The 16,785-nt window shown below is 51.5% G+C and overlaps 1 protein-coding gene across 2 annotated transcripts; it reads left to right on the top strand.

The window, feature by feature from the left end:
* The first annotated feature begins 3,786 nt into the window (after positions 1–3,786).
* On the top strand, positions 3,787–16,461 carry Kcne1 (potassium voltage-gated channel subfamily E regulatory subunit 1). Of its 2 annotated transcripts, none has more exons than XM_028877070.2 (2): positions 3,787–4,191; positions 13,437–16,461. In XM_028877070.2, the coding sequence occupies exon 2, from the start codon at positions 13,476–13,478 to the stop codon at positions 13,857–13,859; it is 384 nt and encodes a 127-aa protein (XP_028732903.1). In that variant the 5' UTR covers positions 3,787–4,191; positions 13,437–13,475; the 3' UTR covers positions 13,860–16,461. The 2 variants fall into 2 exon arrangements, with proteins under 2 accessions (XP_028732903.1, XP_037065532.1); XM_037209637.1 differs by lacking the exon at positions 3,787–4,191 and adding an exon at positions 4,332–4,640.
* The last annotated feature ends 324 nt before the right edge of the window (positions 16,462–16,785 follow it).

Genomic DNA, 16,785 nt, shown 5'->3' on the forward strand with positions numbered 1-16,785 from the left:
TGAGTGGCATCTGTGGATCTGTGACTCTGCAGCTTTGGTTAAGGTGTTGCATGTGTGAACTGGGAGAGGGAGGACCGAATGCCACAGATATCTTTTCGTTTCTTGTTTTGTTTTGTTTTTTTTTCCTCATATTCCCAAGAACTTTCTGGGGAAAGTTCAGAACTGTTGTTCTAAGATGACACACTGCTGGCCAGTCTAAAGGTGCTCGCAACCCAACAAACGCACAAGGTCAAAGTATCCAGGAAATGAGTTCCCAGGGAGAGAAAGGAAGGAACAGGCCTGGGTTTTAGAGTCCGTGGACCCTGGAAGGGACGGACCTACCACACAATAACAAATCCTATCCCCACAGAGCCAGGCAGGCCGTGGCAAGCTGAGCCTGCTGAGATCCACTGTTGGAGGGACGTGGGCTGGGAGGGCTGTGGTGAGTAGCTCAAATTGTGTATAGAGGGGCTTACCTTAACAAATGGAGTCTTGCCAGATTCCTTGAGTTTGGGAATAGAAACCAGAAATCCAGATGTTTCCATTTTTAATTTTAAAAATTAAATGAAAATTAAAGAAATGACCCCCTGCTGTGGGGCTGAGGTCTAAACCAGTCCTGGGCTCCATGTGGTGGAGGGCCATAGAGTATGGGTTGAAAAGGCAGAATCCCTGGGGGAGGTCCACATGGAAAAGAACAGGCTGTGTAGACAATGGAGTTCCTCGGAAGGGAGCAGGCTGTGTAGACAATGGGGGTTCCTCGGGAGGGAGCAGGCTGTGTAGACAATGGGGTTCCTCAGGAGGGAGCAGGCTGTGTAGACAATGGGGTTCCTCAGGAGGGAGCAGGCTGTGTAGGGAATGGGGTTCCTCGGGAGGGAGCAGGCTGTGTAGAGATTGGGGGTTCCTCGGGAGGGAGCAGGCTGTGTAGACAATGAGGGTTCCTCGGGAGGGAGCAGGCTGTGTAGACAATGGGGGTTCCTCGGGAGGGAGCAGGCTGTGTAGACAATGGGGGTTCCTCGGGAGGGAGCAGGCTGTGTAGACAATGGGGTCCCTTCTGCTGTCTCAGCAGCTCAGTTGGAGGAGAGTCGTGACAGGGACTGAGCCTGGTGACCGTGGGACCTGCAAAGCCCAGAAGGTGGTGGGCAGTTTCTTTTCTATGTGGTTGAGCATTCCTTATGCCCGAGAGTGGTATGGCTGGGTCTCGAGGTAGATCGATTCCCAATTTTCTGAGAAACCCAGTTTCTTTTCTAAACCAGGCACACTCTCAGGAGAGTGCCAAGAGACCAGCTTTAGTGAAGGATACCTCTTAGGAGCAGGACTCTCCACAGAGGAGCTCTGGGGGTAAACTGAGGCAGACCTCCTATGTCTATGTGAATCATATCAGGTGAGGGACTGTAGTCAAGAGGAGGGTAGCACAGACTGGAGTCACCAGAGGAGATGGGCAGGGCAGGTCATGCATGTGGTTTGCATGATGGAGAGACGATGACCTAGATGGCCAGAGGCTCACTTCCATCTTTGAGGAGACTCAGAATGGACCTTGAGTGCCATCCCCAGCCCGGTCTTGGTCCTGATGAGGAAGTCCTAATGTTGTCAGCATGCTACAGCTGTGTTCTGTGTTTGGGATGAAGGAAGCTTGGTGGTTTGTGGGTGTTCCTTACAGAAGACCCAGAATTCTCCAGGAAATGATAATTGCCCCCAAGCGCATAGGAATCATGGGTAATGCTCTTCGTGCACGATCGTGTGTGTGTGTGTTTGCGGGAGGACTGCACATCTGTGTACAGCACACGTGCATGTGTATACACCTGCACACACACACACACACACACACACACACACACACACACACACACGCACACACACATTTTTAAAGCTTGAATTCTGGGGGGCAAACACAGGTCCCCATACATCCAAGGCAAACAATTTACTCACTGACCAGCTCCCCGGCCTTCTGTGTGGGCCTTAACCATACCCAAAGGCTGTGCATTAAAGGCTCGATGCTCAGCTTGGTGCTGTGGACATGAGGGGGAGCCTCGTGGGACGCCTTTAAGACTTTTAGAACGCCTCTGCAAGGGCCAGGGGCATTCTAGCCCCTCTCTGTCTTTTTTGTTTCCTGGCTGTGAGGGACCGGTCTTGCTCTGCCTGTGTCCCCACCGGGATACCCTCTCTCACCACAGGCCCAAGCAACGGGTCCAGCGAAGCACAGAGAGTAGCCTTTGACACTGAGCAACTTAGAACCCTTTCTAAGCTGATTGTTGAGGTAATACGAGGCTAACTAACGCAGACAACCAAGGGGAAGCCAAAGGGCAGGGGATGCCCCCAGCCTGCTGCAGGAAGAACACCGCTGAACAGCCACCATAGGGAACTGCCATAGGGAATGGCCAAGTACCGTAGGCATATACTGAGCCTGGCTCCCTTGCCACCTGAGAATGAGCAGAGTCAGGAGAAAGCAGGGCGTCTAGATTTGAGGCATTCCCAAGAGAGGATGACGGGAAGTGGCTGGTTTGGGGACATCACATTCACTGAAGCAGGGGCTCATAGAGGATGAAGTACAGTTACTGAGAAGGACGGGGGCCACATCGGTCATGACTTTAGTGGAGGAACCCAGGAGAAAGGAGGCAGGGGTTCTGCTTCTGTGGTCATCGCAGGGGATGGGGTCCTATCCATCACACCCAGGACGAGACGAGATGAGAGTTAAGAGTAAAGGGAGAAGAGGAATGGCCGGGGAAGCCGGTTCAAGTCCGCCTCCCACTGGCAAACAGGGAATGTCAAGTGCTGTAATAACTCATTCTGTGGGGAGCAGAGAGAACCCGGAAGAGACCTGAAGACAGTGCCGTGTGCGAGGCACAATGCCTTTCTGGAAAAGCTCCCTTCACAATGCCCAGGGACAGGTGGGAGGCATCATCCCACGCCCTGATGAGAGAGATAGTGATCCAGGCAACTGGTTTGGTCTGGATTGTGTAGGAAAGGACTGCACGTGTAAAGGCTTGGTAGGATAAACCTGCTACTTCCGGCCGTCACCCATTTCCCACCTGTTGGACTCCTGGCTTTGGAAGGGTGGGCAGAAAGATACCCCACACCCACAGCACAACACAGCACTGAGGAGAAAGGAATTTTTAGACCAAGTTTATGGATTTGTTTTCCCTCTCTGGGGTATGTATAGTTGTTGAAGAAGACACAGAGTAGAAACACTAAACTCACTCTTGGGTATTCCCACAGCGGACAATGCTGACGTCAGGTGGTGTTTCTCCTTTTACGTCCTTTTGAAATAATGTCTTGCTCTCTACGTCAAGTCCAGGGCCTGTGTTTTTCATGTAACGCGATAGCATAAAGATACCTTTGTGTTGAGCCAGGTGTGGTATTGTATGACTCCAGTCTTCGCACTTCACAGGTGGATCTCTGCGAACTTGAGGCCAGCCTGGTTTACATAAGAGTGTACCAGGACAGCTAGGAATACGCAGTGAGACTCTGTCTCCACACACATCAGCAAGCAAAAACCACATTACAGTCCATCTGTAAATATTTTGCTAGCAACTTCATATGATATTTCTCTTGTATCATATATACTGTGACTTAATTATTTCTCTGGTTTTAGGCACCAAGATTTTAATTGTTGTAAATAAAATTGTAAAGAACCTCTATATGCTTAAGACTTCTCCTAAACTCAGATCCTCTCCCGGGAATAGATTTCTCAGAATAAAACCACATGTCAAAAGCTGGAGGCATTCTAGTGCTTTACAAAGGGGCTGTGTGTGTGGAGCCGGCCACCCACACGAGGACAGTTCCGCAGCTGCCTTTGTCAACAGGAGTATTGCCCTGGAACGCTGCAGGTGACCCGTGGGACCGCCTCCCCTCGGGCGCAGCCAGTTGTTCCCAGGCACACACTGAGGCTGTGGTCCTTAGACGAGGATGACCACACACCCTTGACTGTGGATGCCTCTGCGATGGCACCCACCAGCCTGGCCAGCCCCTCTCCCCGGGACAGCCTCCTGCCGATTCACACCTGATCGGCTGGTGGGCAACGCTAGGAAACTGACCCGGGAAGTTCTCTGAGCCGCTTCAGGACTTGCTCCCGCTGGGAGAGAAGGGCGGTTCGTACTGGCCTAAGAAATCGGGAGGTGGTGCCAGGGCTGGGGTGCCTCCAGCAACTGACTGCCCACAGCAGAGCCCCCGACAGTCTGGGCACCTCTGCACCCTCCATCCAGGACCAAGCACTCAGTAAGTAGATACTCAAGATCACCTTGCAGAGTAGCTGCAGGGACCACAGGGGTCCGGCGGGATATTAAGGGAAAGGAATCTGGAGAGGTTTTGAGCCATCTCTGATGTAACTGTTTGGAGCTGATTAACCGGGTGTTTGTCCAGTGTTGCCCCGGGTCTGGCCTCTGGATTCTCCTACAGACTGTCTGCCAGCCCCGAGCCCACCCGCTGGATTCAAAGTGCTCCCCGCCCTTGGCGCTGGGTGCAGGGTCCGGGTGGGCTGGGTGACCTCTGGGACCTGGGCCGGCGAGTGTAGGCGGAGCGGGGCTGGGGCCTCCCCTCCTCGGGTTCTGCGAGGCTCCGCCTGCCCCAAGCGGCACTGCACAGGGCGCCCAGGGCTCGAGGATCCCGGCCTCAGCACAATCCTTGAACCCCGCTGCACACCCGGCTCCCTCGGCTTCCAGACCCGGGTAAGTCCGGGGCTCCTGCCTCTGGGACAGATGCCCTCCTGGGACCATGGCTCAGTCTTGGCCTACAGATGTCCTTCGTACTGGGGCCATGATTCAACCCCGAGCCAAACTCTTCTCAGCCTGTCTTCACTTACGGGAAAGTCATAGGAACACATTTTGCTTTTATTATTAACTCATAGGCGTTCTCAGAGAAAATTAGGAAAATACCTAAAAGCATCAAAAGAAAATTAAAACCACCACCCCATTCCTGAACCTCAGAGACCCCCACCCCAACCCCAGCTCAGCCATACTTTAAGGTGCAGCAGCTACACAGAGACTGATTTTATTTTTATTAGCTACTTGTTTAATTATTTTGATCAGGAGGGTTCCTGGGTTTGGGCCTTTTTCCCATGGGAAAGGCACGGGACTTGGAGAACATGATTGATATCTGATAGTGATTGCAGTAATAAGGGAAAGGGAAACTTCTAGAAGAAAGCCAGGTGACAGCCCTGGTGTGTGCCTAATCCCACTCCCCTGAGACAGAGTGCTCTTTGGGTCGTCTAAAGCACCTCACCCCGGGTTGTTCAGATGCCTCTGTGTGGGCTGACAGCTCACTTCAGCACGAGAAGTCTGTCCATCTCCACGGAGGAAGACTAACTGTAGCTGCCATCTGTGGCCAGGGAGATGGGGCTTTTACAGAGTGCTCAGGCGCTGCTTGAATTCTTGGGGTAATGGGAATTTCAGACAGACTTGGCTGGGCCCAAAATTTCTGCCTTCCTCGCCTGTTGGGTTTTCCCAGCAGGTGAGGAAGGCACCCCAGATTCCCAAGGAAAAGCCCAGACGTCACCCACAGGGCTTGCCTGTGACAGCGGATTGGGAATGAATCCTAAATACAAAGGCACCCGAGGCCCTCAGAGAGAGTCACACACATCATCTACATCTCCAGGGTGAGCCTACTCTGGTGTGGTCTCTCTTCCTGAGAGTCAGATGGAACTCGGAGGCATCCATGCATTCATGCATGCAAGCCTGCTTCTGATGAATGATTGCGGCGTTTCCCACCAGATGCAGCCTTGGTTCCAGCTGTTCTGGACAGAATGAAAAACAGCACACACAAAGATCTGCTCGAAAGGCTTGCCTTTGGGTGGGAAAGATACACATGCAACAGTGAACGCAGCGATTAAGAAAATGATGCCATACTATGATAACATTCAATCAGTGCTACAGAAAAGAGCAAAGGAATGTGGGACAAAAGCATATTATCTTAATAATTACTGGCAGTCTTAAAACATTTAGAGGTAAGGTGAGTTTCAGATCCATGTATATAGCAATATAGATAATAAACATTATATCATGCAAAAGATTTATAAAAATAAAAAAACAATTTAAATTTTAACCGGAGGACATACTGTGTTGCCAGAGGCTTTCCTGTAGTGAGCTCATTCCCAGAATGCAATGTGCTTTCTCACTTATTCACTCATTCACTTATTCACCCTCTCACTGCAGTGGTATCGGATCTAACCCTGAGCTCTCGTTTACATCGCCATTCCTTCCTGAAATAATCTAAGTGCTGGAGTGGGGAACGGAGGCAAATAATAGTCTATAGATGTGAGAGGCTCCTGGGAGGAAATGCCCCAATAGACTTGCAAACTGCTCCAACTGTGGGGCACAGAGACTGGCACCATGAGGAGCCAAAACAGGGAGACGGGGTGGGGTCTTCACAGTTTGCCATTCCATCTAGCCTTTGAAGGACCTGTAGCACATTGCCACAGAGATGGCCTACCCACGCTCTCGAGGAGAGCAGGGGCAAAGTCATGGCAGGGTTATTTGATGTTGCATACAACCCTGCCCTGTGGTGTGTGCATATAGGCAGAGTAGAGTTCCCCTCCCAAGCCTTTAGACGGAGAAACGAAGGCTCTTTGGTTTTACTTAATTTGCTGAAGGTGCCATTCCCGATTCCTTCCTTATAAACGACGTCTGCTGTCGTTTGTCCTTTAACCAAAATTCTCACACTCCTCCCTCATTGAATCTTCCGCGTCTGCATTTCCATCCCTCAGCCAGCCTCTGTGTCTGTCACCCGTGGGGAGGTCCGGGAAAGCCAGGGGAATAGAACCAGATTCAGAGGCTGCAGCTCACATGCAGTCAGGAGCTGGCAGATAGCAGCTTCCCCATTTGCGGCTGGTAGTTCTGGGTCTCCACACTTTGTCCTAACTCCTCGGGAAGCCCTGTCTGCCTCGTCCCCAGGGAGAGATGAAGACCAAGGCAATGCCAGCTTGCTCCCTGGAGAGTCTGGAGGGCCACTCAGGAGGGGTAAACATAGCATATGTGTGTTTCCAGAATTTGGACAGGGGGTTGAAAGGAAGGCATGAGCGATAGACAGTTGCTTCCAAGGACAGCTGGTGTAAATTCTAGGCTCAGCCAAGGTCATAGTCACCCACATCAGGGCTGTCTGGAGTCGCTTTCGCTCTCAGTCTGCTGCTTATCACAGAAGGCCGAATGCTTCGGTGACTCAGCCCTGCGTCTTGCTTGAGGAGTGCTCTTTCGAGGAAATGCTTCAGGAATCCTGTCAGTCAGAACAAGAATGCACCCCACTCCACTGAGATAAGGAGTGATTAGGGGAGAGCCCTTTGGTTCTCCCAAACCTGAGAGGGGCAACAGGAACCAGGCCCCAGCTCCGGCCGTGACCCCCATCTCTCCTGTCTATTCCTGGAGCCTAAACTGCTAAAAGAAAGCCCTGCCCGGTGAGCAAGACTCAAGTCCTCAGAACGTTGCCAGTGTTGGGAAAGCCTTTGTTCAGGAAGCTTCTAGACTGTTATCGGTGCTGATAGGTAGGTAACCTAGCAAGAGCGTATGGGACGGGGGGCAGGAAGGCAGGGGGTGCAATGGGGACCTCACAGTCTCCACCAAGGCAGGGGGTGCACTGGGGGACTCACAGTCTCCACCAAGGCAGGGGGTGCACTGGGGGACTCACAGTCTCCACCAAGGCAGAGGGGTGCACTGGGGGCCTCACAGACCCCACTTGCAGCTGTTCAGTTTCTCTCAGCTCCCCAGAGCCCTGAATCCTGAGCAACTCCAGGCAGGCATGCAGCTCTGGGGCCGAACTTTCAAGGGAAAAACACACTTGCACTGTTCTAACTGGGACCAGGCCCCTGCTTCAAGGCCAAGCACCTGCAGAAATGAGCAGAAATCGCAGACAGTGCCAGTGTGAGAATGTCCAAGCCCGGCTGAGCCCCAGGTTGGTTATGTCTGAACGGGGCATTCCCGGTTCCTTTGATGCCGCCTCACTGTCCTGTACCAGTCAGTGACTCAGACCAACACTTCTCCCAGGGCAGAGCTGTCTGTGGAGAGCTTAGATGGGGCCAACTTCTCATAGTTTAGGGATGAAGCCAGTTCTCACATGTGAGACCCAACCGGACCTGAGGAGTGGCTGGCTCCCCAGTTTGAGTCTAAGGTGTCCATCTCCTCTCTCCAAGGTCCTGGGAACGCTGTTCTCCGTACTGATACAGTGGAGGCTGGTAGCTAGAAAATTACATTGCACATGTTTTGATAGGAGAGATGACTTGGGTCACTCATCTCAGCACTGTGGAGCTCAGTTTTCCGTAAATTAGAACTGTTGGGAATCAGTTGCTCTCCACACCCGTTTGAGTCCACCAGTCTGGACACCAGGGCCCCCAGGCTGGGGAGCTCTGACACTGTAATGGGAGAGAACTTGGGGAATCTGACAAAAGCCCCCCCACGGCAGGCACATTGGACCCTGTGTCCTTTCTGCCAGGACCATCATTTGGAGTCTCAGCATACAGTGTACCACGGTGAACAGCCTGCAGGCTTTGTGGGGTACAGAGGGCTGTCAGCGAAGGCAAGAGAATGCATTTGTGTAGAGTACGGACCAATTCCCATAAACCTGTGGAGCTGTTATTTGAAAGACAGGTGCTCAAGCCGGCTTTTCTGGCCCAGCATGAAGCTAATCATAGTTTAAGGTGCCGGGGTGAGCTAGCTGGAGCACAGTGAAGGTGATACTTTCTGGAGAAGCATGCCAGGCCAAGAAAGATCTGGAAAACCAGGAAGATGTGAACATTCGACCATGAAACCATGCTTTATAGCTCAGACAGCTAATTCTGCAAAACGTCAGCCCATTTTCTAAGTTTCCCCTGCGCAGCCCAGAAGCCTCGGACCTGACTGTTAGTGTCAGTCGGCAGTACAGAGCTCTGTCTGTGACAAAGAACACCTAGGCCTAATAATCCATAAGGAGTTCGTTCCCCGCTGGGTGTGTAGCTCTCTTGGTAGAGTGCCTTGTTAGTGCACGATGCCCTGGGCTCAGTCCTCAGCGGGCATAATCCAGGTGTGGTGACGTAATGGGGAGGTGGAGGCATGACCTTTAGAATTCAAGGTCATCCTTGGGTCCCAGTAAGGTCAAGGCCAGTGTGGACTACATGAGATGTTCTCAAGAGAAAAATCCCTTCTTCCTGTCCTGGGAGCTGAAAGGCCAGGCCGAGGCTCACACCTGGCTAGAGCCTTCTGTTTGTGCCGTCCCACGGTGGAAGGGGGAGGACGGAGTGGGATCAACAGCCCCGCACCCGTTCTAACCACAGTAAAGGCCCCGTTTCTCGGCACTGTTTCGTTGAGAATTCCTTCCAGCACCTGACTGGGAGACACAGTCAAACCATAGCGGGAAGCTTTTTAAAAGTCCGTGTCAGGAACCCAGAGTGACATCATTAAAATGGCCGAGGTGGGATCCAGGTGTCATCATTTTCTGAGCTCTCCACAGAGCTTCTCAAAGCTAGTCAGCCTGGTGCCCAGAGCAGCAGCTTGAGCCCCCAGAACTCAGAAGGCACTGCACATGCAAATCCCCAATCTACACCTCAGTCCTGAGGAACCCTGGAGGGGGAGCCCAGCAATCTGCAGTTCACGGGTGCTTCTCAGGCTGCTAAACCAGGACCTTAGCAGGAGAGGAGGGGTCGGGTGGGCCCGGGGGTGGGGTGCGGTTGAAACAGACGTTCGGGGCTGTTTCTTCTGGCCACAGTAATTTCCATCTGGTTTGAAGAAACAGGTCTTTTCAGCAAACCCACAAGAATAAATTAAATACAGAAGTGACTCTGAAATTAGTTTCCTGTGTAGAGGTGTTGATTCTACACCAGTCAACATTTGGGTCCCCCAGTGTTGCCTGCCGTCACCACATAGACACTGGTCCGTAAGAGCTCCCTGGTAGTAACTGGTAGCAGGATTGTGTGCCAGCGCGGTCACTCTGGGATTTTGGAAATAAAATCATACCATCAGCTCAATGCCTGCTCTTCCCTGGGGGAGGGGCCCGAGACTCCCTACCCGGTTTCAACTCCTTTAGGAAGAAATCATTGAGCTTTGACCTTTGATCTGTTTCTGGATGACTCCCGCCTGACCCCGAAGTTGTCAGAATGGGGCTCGATTTTTCCTTGGTTGAGGAATCGGTAGTTTGTTGTCCCGTGAACCCTCCCAACCCCAACAGGCCTCTGCACATGCTCAAACGGCTAGCAATCAGAAAGATGAGCTTCGTTTCTCATTTACGACAGCTCTCTCCAGAAAGTATGGAAGAAAGCCACAGTGGTCAACCATGGTAAAAATGAAACTTAAAACCTAAAGCCACAAATTCTTAGAGTGCAACTTCTAAGCGAGGCAGAAAACCCCATGGCCTCATGTGTCAGCCGTTTCCTGTGACTGTGACCAGCACTAAGACAGCATCTGCAAGGGCTTGCTTTGCCTCACACTCTCAGGGCTTCCATCTGTGGTTGCTTGGCTCCACGGGTTCTGGGCTGAGGCGAGGCAGAGCGGCACACAGTAAAACAGATCTACTCACCTTTCTGCAGCCAGGAAGCAGCGAGTGGTGTCGGGAAAGGGCCAAGGGAAATGCTGCCTTCAAAGGCAACAACAACCCATGTTCTTCAGCTCCGCCTCAGCTCTACAGGTCTACCACCTTCTGCCAGTCTATTCAAATTCTGAATCCATTTATGGATTTACCCATCCATTAAGTCAAAGCCTGCATGATCTATTCATCTCTGGAAAGGTTCTCACACCCAGAAGTGTGCTTTACCGATACCCTAGGTGTCTCCCAATCCTGTCAAGTCAAGCTCTTGATGAGCTCTTGTGCTGAGAGAGAAGATCTGGGGTCACAGTCGTGTGTATGATTCTGAAGGAGCAGATGTGATCACCAGGGTGAGGGGCATGAGGAGAGGCAGAGGGAGGAGCCACTGACATGTCGATGGTGGGAGAGCAAGGAAGGTTCAGAAGGTGCAAACATCTTCACCCGAGGCTGGTTCAGGTTCATCTTTAAATTCAGCTAGTTCTACAAAGAAGTAGCCAGAGGTCTAACCTAGAGAGGGCTGGGCGTTCTGGGGTTGGCCGTTGTCCCACGAATGATGTCGGTCAATGTCACAGTCCCATTCTCCCTGGGAAAGGCTGAGCTGCCATGGTGTATGATTATCTTTTTCTTGGTGATTCTGGCCAGAAACTGTGTCCCAAACATACCTTTGCCTCTAGTTACAATTATCGCTAAGGGTACCTCATGGGCATATTCTACTAAAAACTACCTTGAGTCTCCTAGGAGATGAGGTTGGGCCACCTCAAGCCAGGTAAACTCCTACTGGCCATTTTTGAGTTGAACTGAGAGCATGAATGACTTCAACATCTCTAGGTTTCTGTTTCCAAACAGAAGAGATGGGTAGAAGGTGGTATTTACATCCACAACCACAGCTACACCCACCCCAAAAGAATAGAAATAGTTTTAGCTTATCAGTGATCTGACGGTCACCTAGACAGGGTTCTTAGAACACACAAAATACCACCTGACAGAATTCTACGGTTACTGATGACACTTCTCGCAGTGACCAAGCCTGGGTGTTCAGATGAGACACTAAAGAGACAGAAGAAGCGACGTATTCCCCATGGCCCTGCTAGTCATTCACAGGAGGCAGGTGATCGGAGAAGGAAGGTGAGCACACTGGAACCCAGGTCCTCAGACTAGAGTGCTGGTGAACTCGGCACTCAGTCCACAGGCCGCCATGATATAGGGTAGGGTTCCCACTCAGCAAACACAGCTGCCCCTAGAGAGACATCCATGGTGGAACAGACCCTCCTAGTCCATTCTCTCGATAGATCCGAGCGCCATGCCTGGGTAGTTTATAAAGAATAATGCCTTGTTTGGGTCATGGTTCTGAAGATGTCCAACAGTGTGGTGCAGTCACGTGTTTGGTGTATGGCAAGCACCTTGTACTACACCACGTCACGGCAGAGGACATCACATAGGTAGACACAGCAAGTTCACCATGGATAACCCATTTTATCTATAGAGAAAGTCAAGGGTAGTAAAGCCCCTCCCTCAAGAACACATTCATCTATAAATGGATTCATGCATTTTCGAGGGCAGCATCCTTATGATACAGTTACTTTCCAGTGGTCTTATTGTTCAACACTGTTACCCTGAGAACCAAGTTTCCACCCTGTGGCCTTTGGGGGATGCATTCACCCTACAGCAACCACCCATTACACATTCCTTCCCAAGGTGACAGCGGGTGCCTCAGTCCGAGGAGTCACATGAACCTCTGAAGTCTCCTTTCTGTTGCTGTGATAAACGCCATGACCAAAAATGACTTATGGAGGAGTTTCTGCTGACCTACAGTTGCAGAGGGAGAGTCCACAGTGGTGGGGGAGGCATGGCAGCAGACAGCCGGAACAGGAAGCTGAGAGGTGACATCTTCATCTGCACACAGGAAGCAGAGAGAGTGAACTGGAAGTGAGCGGGACTATAAGCCTCAACCCCTCCCCAAGGGCTGTGCTTCCTCCACGGTGCCTTCACCTCCTAAAATTCTACAGCTTCCCACAAGGGCACTGCAAGCCCAGGACCAAGCACTCAAGTACATCTCCTGTGGGGGAGATCCCCACTCATCACCACAGCCACCGAGAACTATTGTAGGGATGCATAATCCTTTCCAGGCCCACAGAACCAGCATGAGGCTGATTAGCTCTCTTTTGTTTATTATTTATTTATCATTTTTGAGACAGACTCTCACTAGCCCTGGCTGGCCTGGAACTCATTCTGTAAACCCAAACTCATAGGGATCCTCCTGCCTCTGCTTACCAGGTGCATTTTTATTTTTTAAAGTTTTTTTTTTAAGTACACTTATTTATTTATTTGTTTGTTTGTTTGTTTTGTGTTTGTGTGTATGTCTGTGTGTGTTGGGAGGGGATGGACACACGTGGAGGTCAGAGGACAGTTTGCGGGAGTCAGTTCTCTCCCCCTACCACGTGGGTCCCAGGGATGGAACTCAGGTCTTCAGGCCTGGCTTTAGTCAGCGCCTTCATCCAGTGAACTGATTTGCCAGGGCCATCTGCTTTATTCATGGAGTGGCCACCATAGTGTCCACCTCTGGGGGGAGTGGGCAGAGAGAGGAATGAGTGTTTCGACATGGACATGGGTTGAATGTAAGGAAATGCACATGCACACAGCCTATGGATGGGCCATAAAGACAGTAATAAGGGAAAAAGGAATGAGACCCAATGAGGTACATGACCCCATATCATTTCCAACACACACATACGTGTATGCAGTAACATACATTGACGAAGCTCATCCCAATGGCTGCCCCAGAGAGTTGAGGGGATGATGGGTAGAACTGAAGTGAGTCAAGTTATCAGCTGATTGACCAAGAGAGGCCGAATGAGACTCCCGATGTATAGACCACAGAAGGATGTTTGTCCACTCCCTCTGTCACCTGAGACTCTGAAGAGTTGTGAGCATGGCGTGGGAGGTGGCCCGTTCACACTGGTTGATTTCAAGTTGCATTTTCCTTTCAGGGATTTCACTCTATACCAGGGGAAACCGTGAAGCCCAGGATGATCCTGTCTAATTCCACGGCCGCGCTGCCCTTTTTGACCACGCTGTGGCAGGAGACGGCCGAGCAGGACGGCGACGTGTCAAGCCTGGCTCGCAGGTCTCAGCTCCGCGATGACAGCAAGCTGGAAGCGCTCTACATCCTCATGGTGCTGGGCTTCTTCGGCTTCTTCACCCTGGGCATCATGCTGAGCTACATCCGATCCAAGAAGCTGGAGCACTCACATGACCCATTCAATATGTACATCGAGTCAGATGCCTGGCAGGAGAAAGACAAGGCGTTCTTCCAGGCCCGCGTTCTGGAGAGCTGCAGAGCATGCTACGTCATTGAAAACCAGGCGGCTGTGGAGCAGCCTGCCTCACACCTTCCCGAACCCCACGGCTAGTGAGGAGTAGACAAGCCCCACATGGGACAGCCCTTCTAGTCACACGCATGTCATAGCCTTTACTGTAGGAATGCCATTGGAGTTTTTGCTAGTGAACGATTGAGGGATGAATTAATAACACACGTTTTCTAAAATCACATTCCTTCTATAATAGATGATCAATTTATTCTGCAGCACCTACCCTTGTTTGTTTGTTTGTTTGTTTGTTTTTATCTAGCAGAGTCCCCAACAATGGGGCCTCTGAGAATGCAAGCCAAGTTTCCCCAAATCTCTCGACGTTAGCAGGGTCACACGACAAAGTTCTGGTCAGAAGATACGGACATGGTGAGTCCAGTTTGTAAGTAGCCTTTGAAGAGGGAAGGGTGTGCCCTTCATCTTAAGGACACTGGTCCACTCGAGCAGCTCTGACAGGAACGGCAATCCCTCGGGTGATGCAGATGGAGCAGACCCCTCCCCTCCCTGCACTGCCCGCCTGTCAGGGTCTTAGAAAGAGCTTTGTCCCACAGCCCCTGCAGCCACTGCTTATCTCAGTCTCCGCTAAAGTCACAGAATCAGTATCCAAACCCAGTGGCCCCTCTGTCCTCGTCCCTCTGTTCACAACTGTGGCTCTATCATCCTGCCCTCCTGTCTACCACTCCTCCCTTAACATTCCTTACACACACACACACACACACACACACACACACACACACACCCCTCACAGTTCAATCTGGATGGAAATTGCTTCTTATATATAGGGCTGGAACACAGTAGAAAAAGGGCCTCTTCAGAACAGACACCATGGACAAGGTGCACAGTTATCACTGGAGGGAAAATGGCCACCCACCATCCCAAAGGGCCGGGGGAAGGTGTATACATGGGCATTGGCAGCACATGGGACTGATGTGGCAGGGTCCTTGAGGTGACAGGTTTGACTTGGATGAATTATGTTCCTAAATTGAGGTTCCAACCCTCAGTACTAGTGAAAGATACCTTGTTTGGAAACAGAGTCTTCACCCACCATCAGGTTCCAGTGAACGGTTGAAGCGGGTCCTAACTCTGGTAGGACTCATGCCCTTCTAAGAAGAGCGATGCTTGACACAAGAATGCTACGAGATGCCAGAGACAGAGGTCGGAGGACGAAGACAAAAGCCAAAGCGCTAAAGATGGATGGCCACTGGACTCGGGACAGAAACGAGGAGCAATTCTCCTTGCGCGTTTTCAAGGACACGAGGCCCTCCCAAGCCTTCGTCTCAGACTCTGGCCTTGAGAACACAGGACAATGCCCGTCTGTTGCTTGAGGACACTTTGATAAGACAGTCTAGCCAGCTAGGGCAGTATCGGCTGCCCCTCCCCCTCGGACAGACGGAACTGTGGGACTGGAGTGGAGAGGGGTGGCCCCAGAGCCGCTGTTCACAGCAGACAGACACAGACATCTCAGCCCCCGGCATGGGGAAGCAGCGCCCTGGGTGCCAGCCTTCTCCAGCTACCACCTGCGATACGAGGACCTTTAGTACCATGGCACCTTGAAAGCTCACCTGCTGGCACTCCTGGAGAGTGTGAAACACTTCGGGGAGACACAAGTTCTGGAAAACTGAACGCCGGGCCGGCAAGACGGCTTGGTATAGAGGCGACCTGGGTCTGCTCCCTAGAACCCACGGTGGAAGGAAAGGACAGACCGCAGAAAGTCGTCCTCTGACCTCCACGTGATGTATAGTGCATACACACAGACACAGACAGACACACGCGTGCACACACACACAACCATACACATGTAAAACAATAATAAAGATTTAATCCACAATCTAATGAAAAGCACCCCCCACACGGCACTGACTGTGCTCCAGTAGACACATTTAGCTCTGTCTGATTGGATGATTATAGCCCTCATTTCCCAATAAGCAGTGATTCCCGTGTGTGTGCGTGGGAGGAGGGGGCATCTCCACATCAGAACCCTGATGTGGGTTAGCCTCTGAATTGCCACTGTCTTTGAATAATTATTTGGGCCCCAGGATCCTTTGAATTCCAATGAATGCTCAACTCCTTCCCACCCCAAGACGCTCAGGGGCGCTCTCCCTGCTGTCCTGAGGGTTCAGAGCCCCTGGAATCCAGCTGTGGCTGCTGCATCCATGGTCCCTGTGTGAGCCAAACTCTGCTCCAAACAGATTCCTGTTGCCCAGGCTGGAGGGAAGGTTTGGAGAGCGACTCAGAGACCTTGTGACTTGTGACACAGTGACATTGATATTCCTGGCATACAGACCTCCTGTCTCCACAGGAATTCCTGTGCCTTTTAAGGCAGGGAAATCCCCAGGCCTTGGTGTTATCTGCCCTTGGACAACTGGGCCTCACATGCACTGCCCAACTGCAGACTCCTTATCTCTTCTGGCCCCTTTCTTTAAAAGGCAGAAGGGAAGAGGCAAGTAAGAAATGACCTGAACCTCCAAATGTCACCTGCCTGTGTGGCTGTAACCTCCGACTGCACACATCAGAGAGAGGGGCAGTGTTGTGCCAGGGACCATTCTCAGCTCTTTGTAGATTCTCAGTCCGTATTCTGCACATGCTATTTTTGTTAGGACGGTGCCTTTTGCTGTATTAACATTTTTTAATTAAAGCTTTTTAAACACGATCTTGTGTTGTCTTTTTTGAAAAACAAGGTTTATTGTCTCTGGCTTTATGTGTATGACTGTTAGTCTGCACATACCTAAGTATCCTTGGTGCCTTGTGCCTGTGGAGGTCAGGAGAGGGTGTCAGATCCCCTGGGGTTACGGTGGCTCTAAGCTGCCATGTAGGTGCTGGGAACTGAGACCAGGTACCCTGCTGAGGAGTCCATGCTCTTAACAGTTAAGCCCCCTCACCGCGTCCCAGGGCTGTTGTATTCACATCACTGTGATCCAGTTGGAAGAGGAACAGAGGTTTGCGGGGCTTCACAGGCAGCGCCAGTGGCTGT

Source organism: Peromyscus leucopus, chromosome 12 (genome assembly GCF_004664715.2).
Source record: "Peromyscus leucopus breed LL Stock chromosome 12, UCI_PerLeu_2.1, whole genome shotgun sequence".
NCBI lineage: Eukaryota > Metazoa > Chordata > Mammalia > Rodentia > Cricetidae > Peromyscus > Peromyscus leucopus.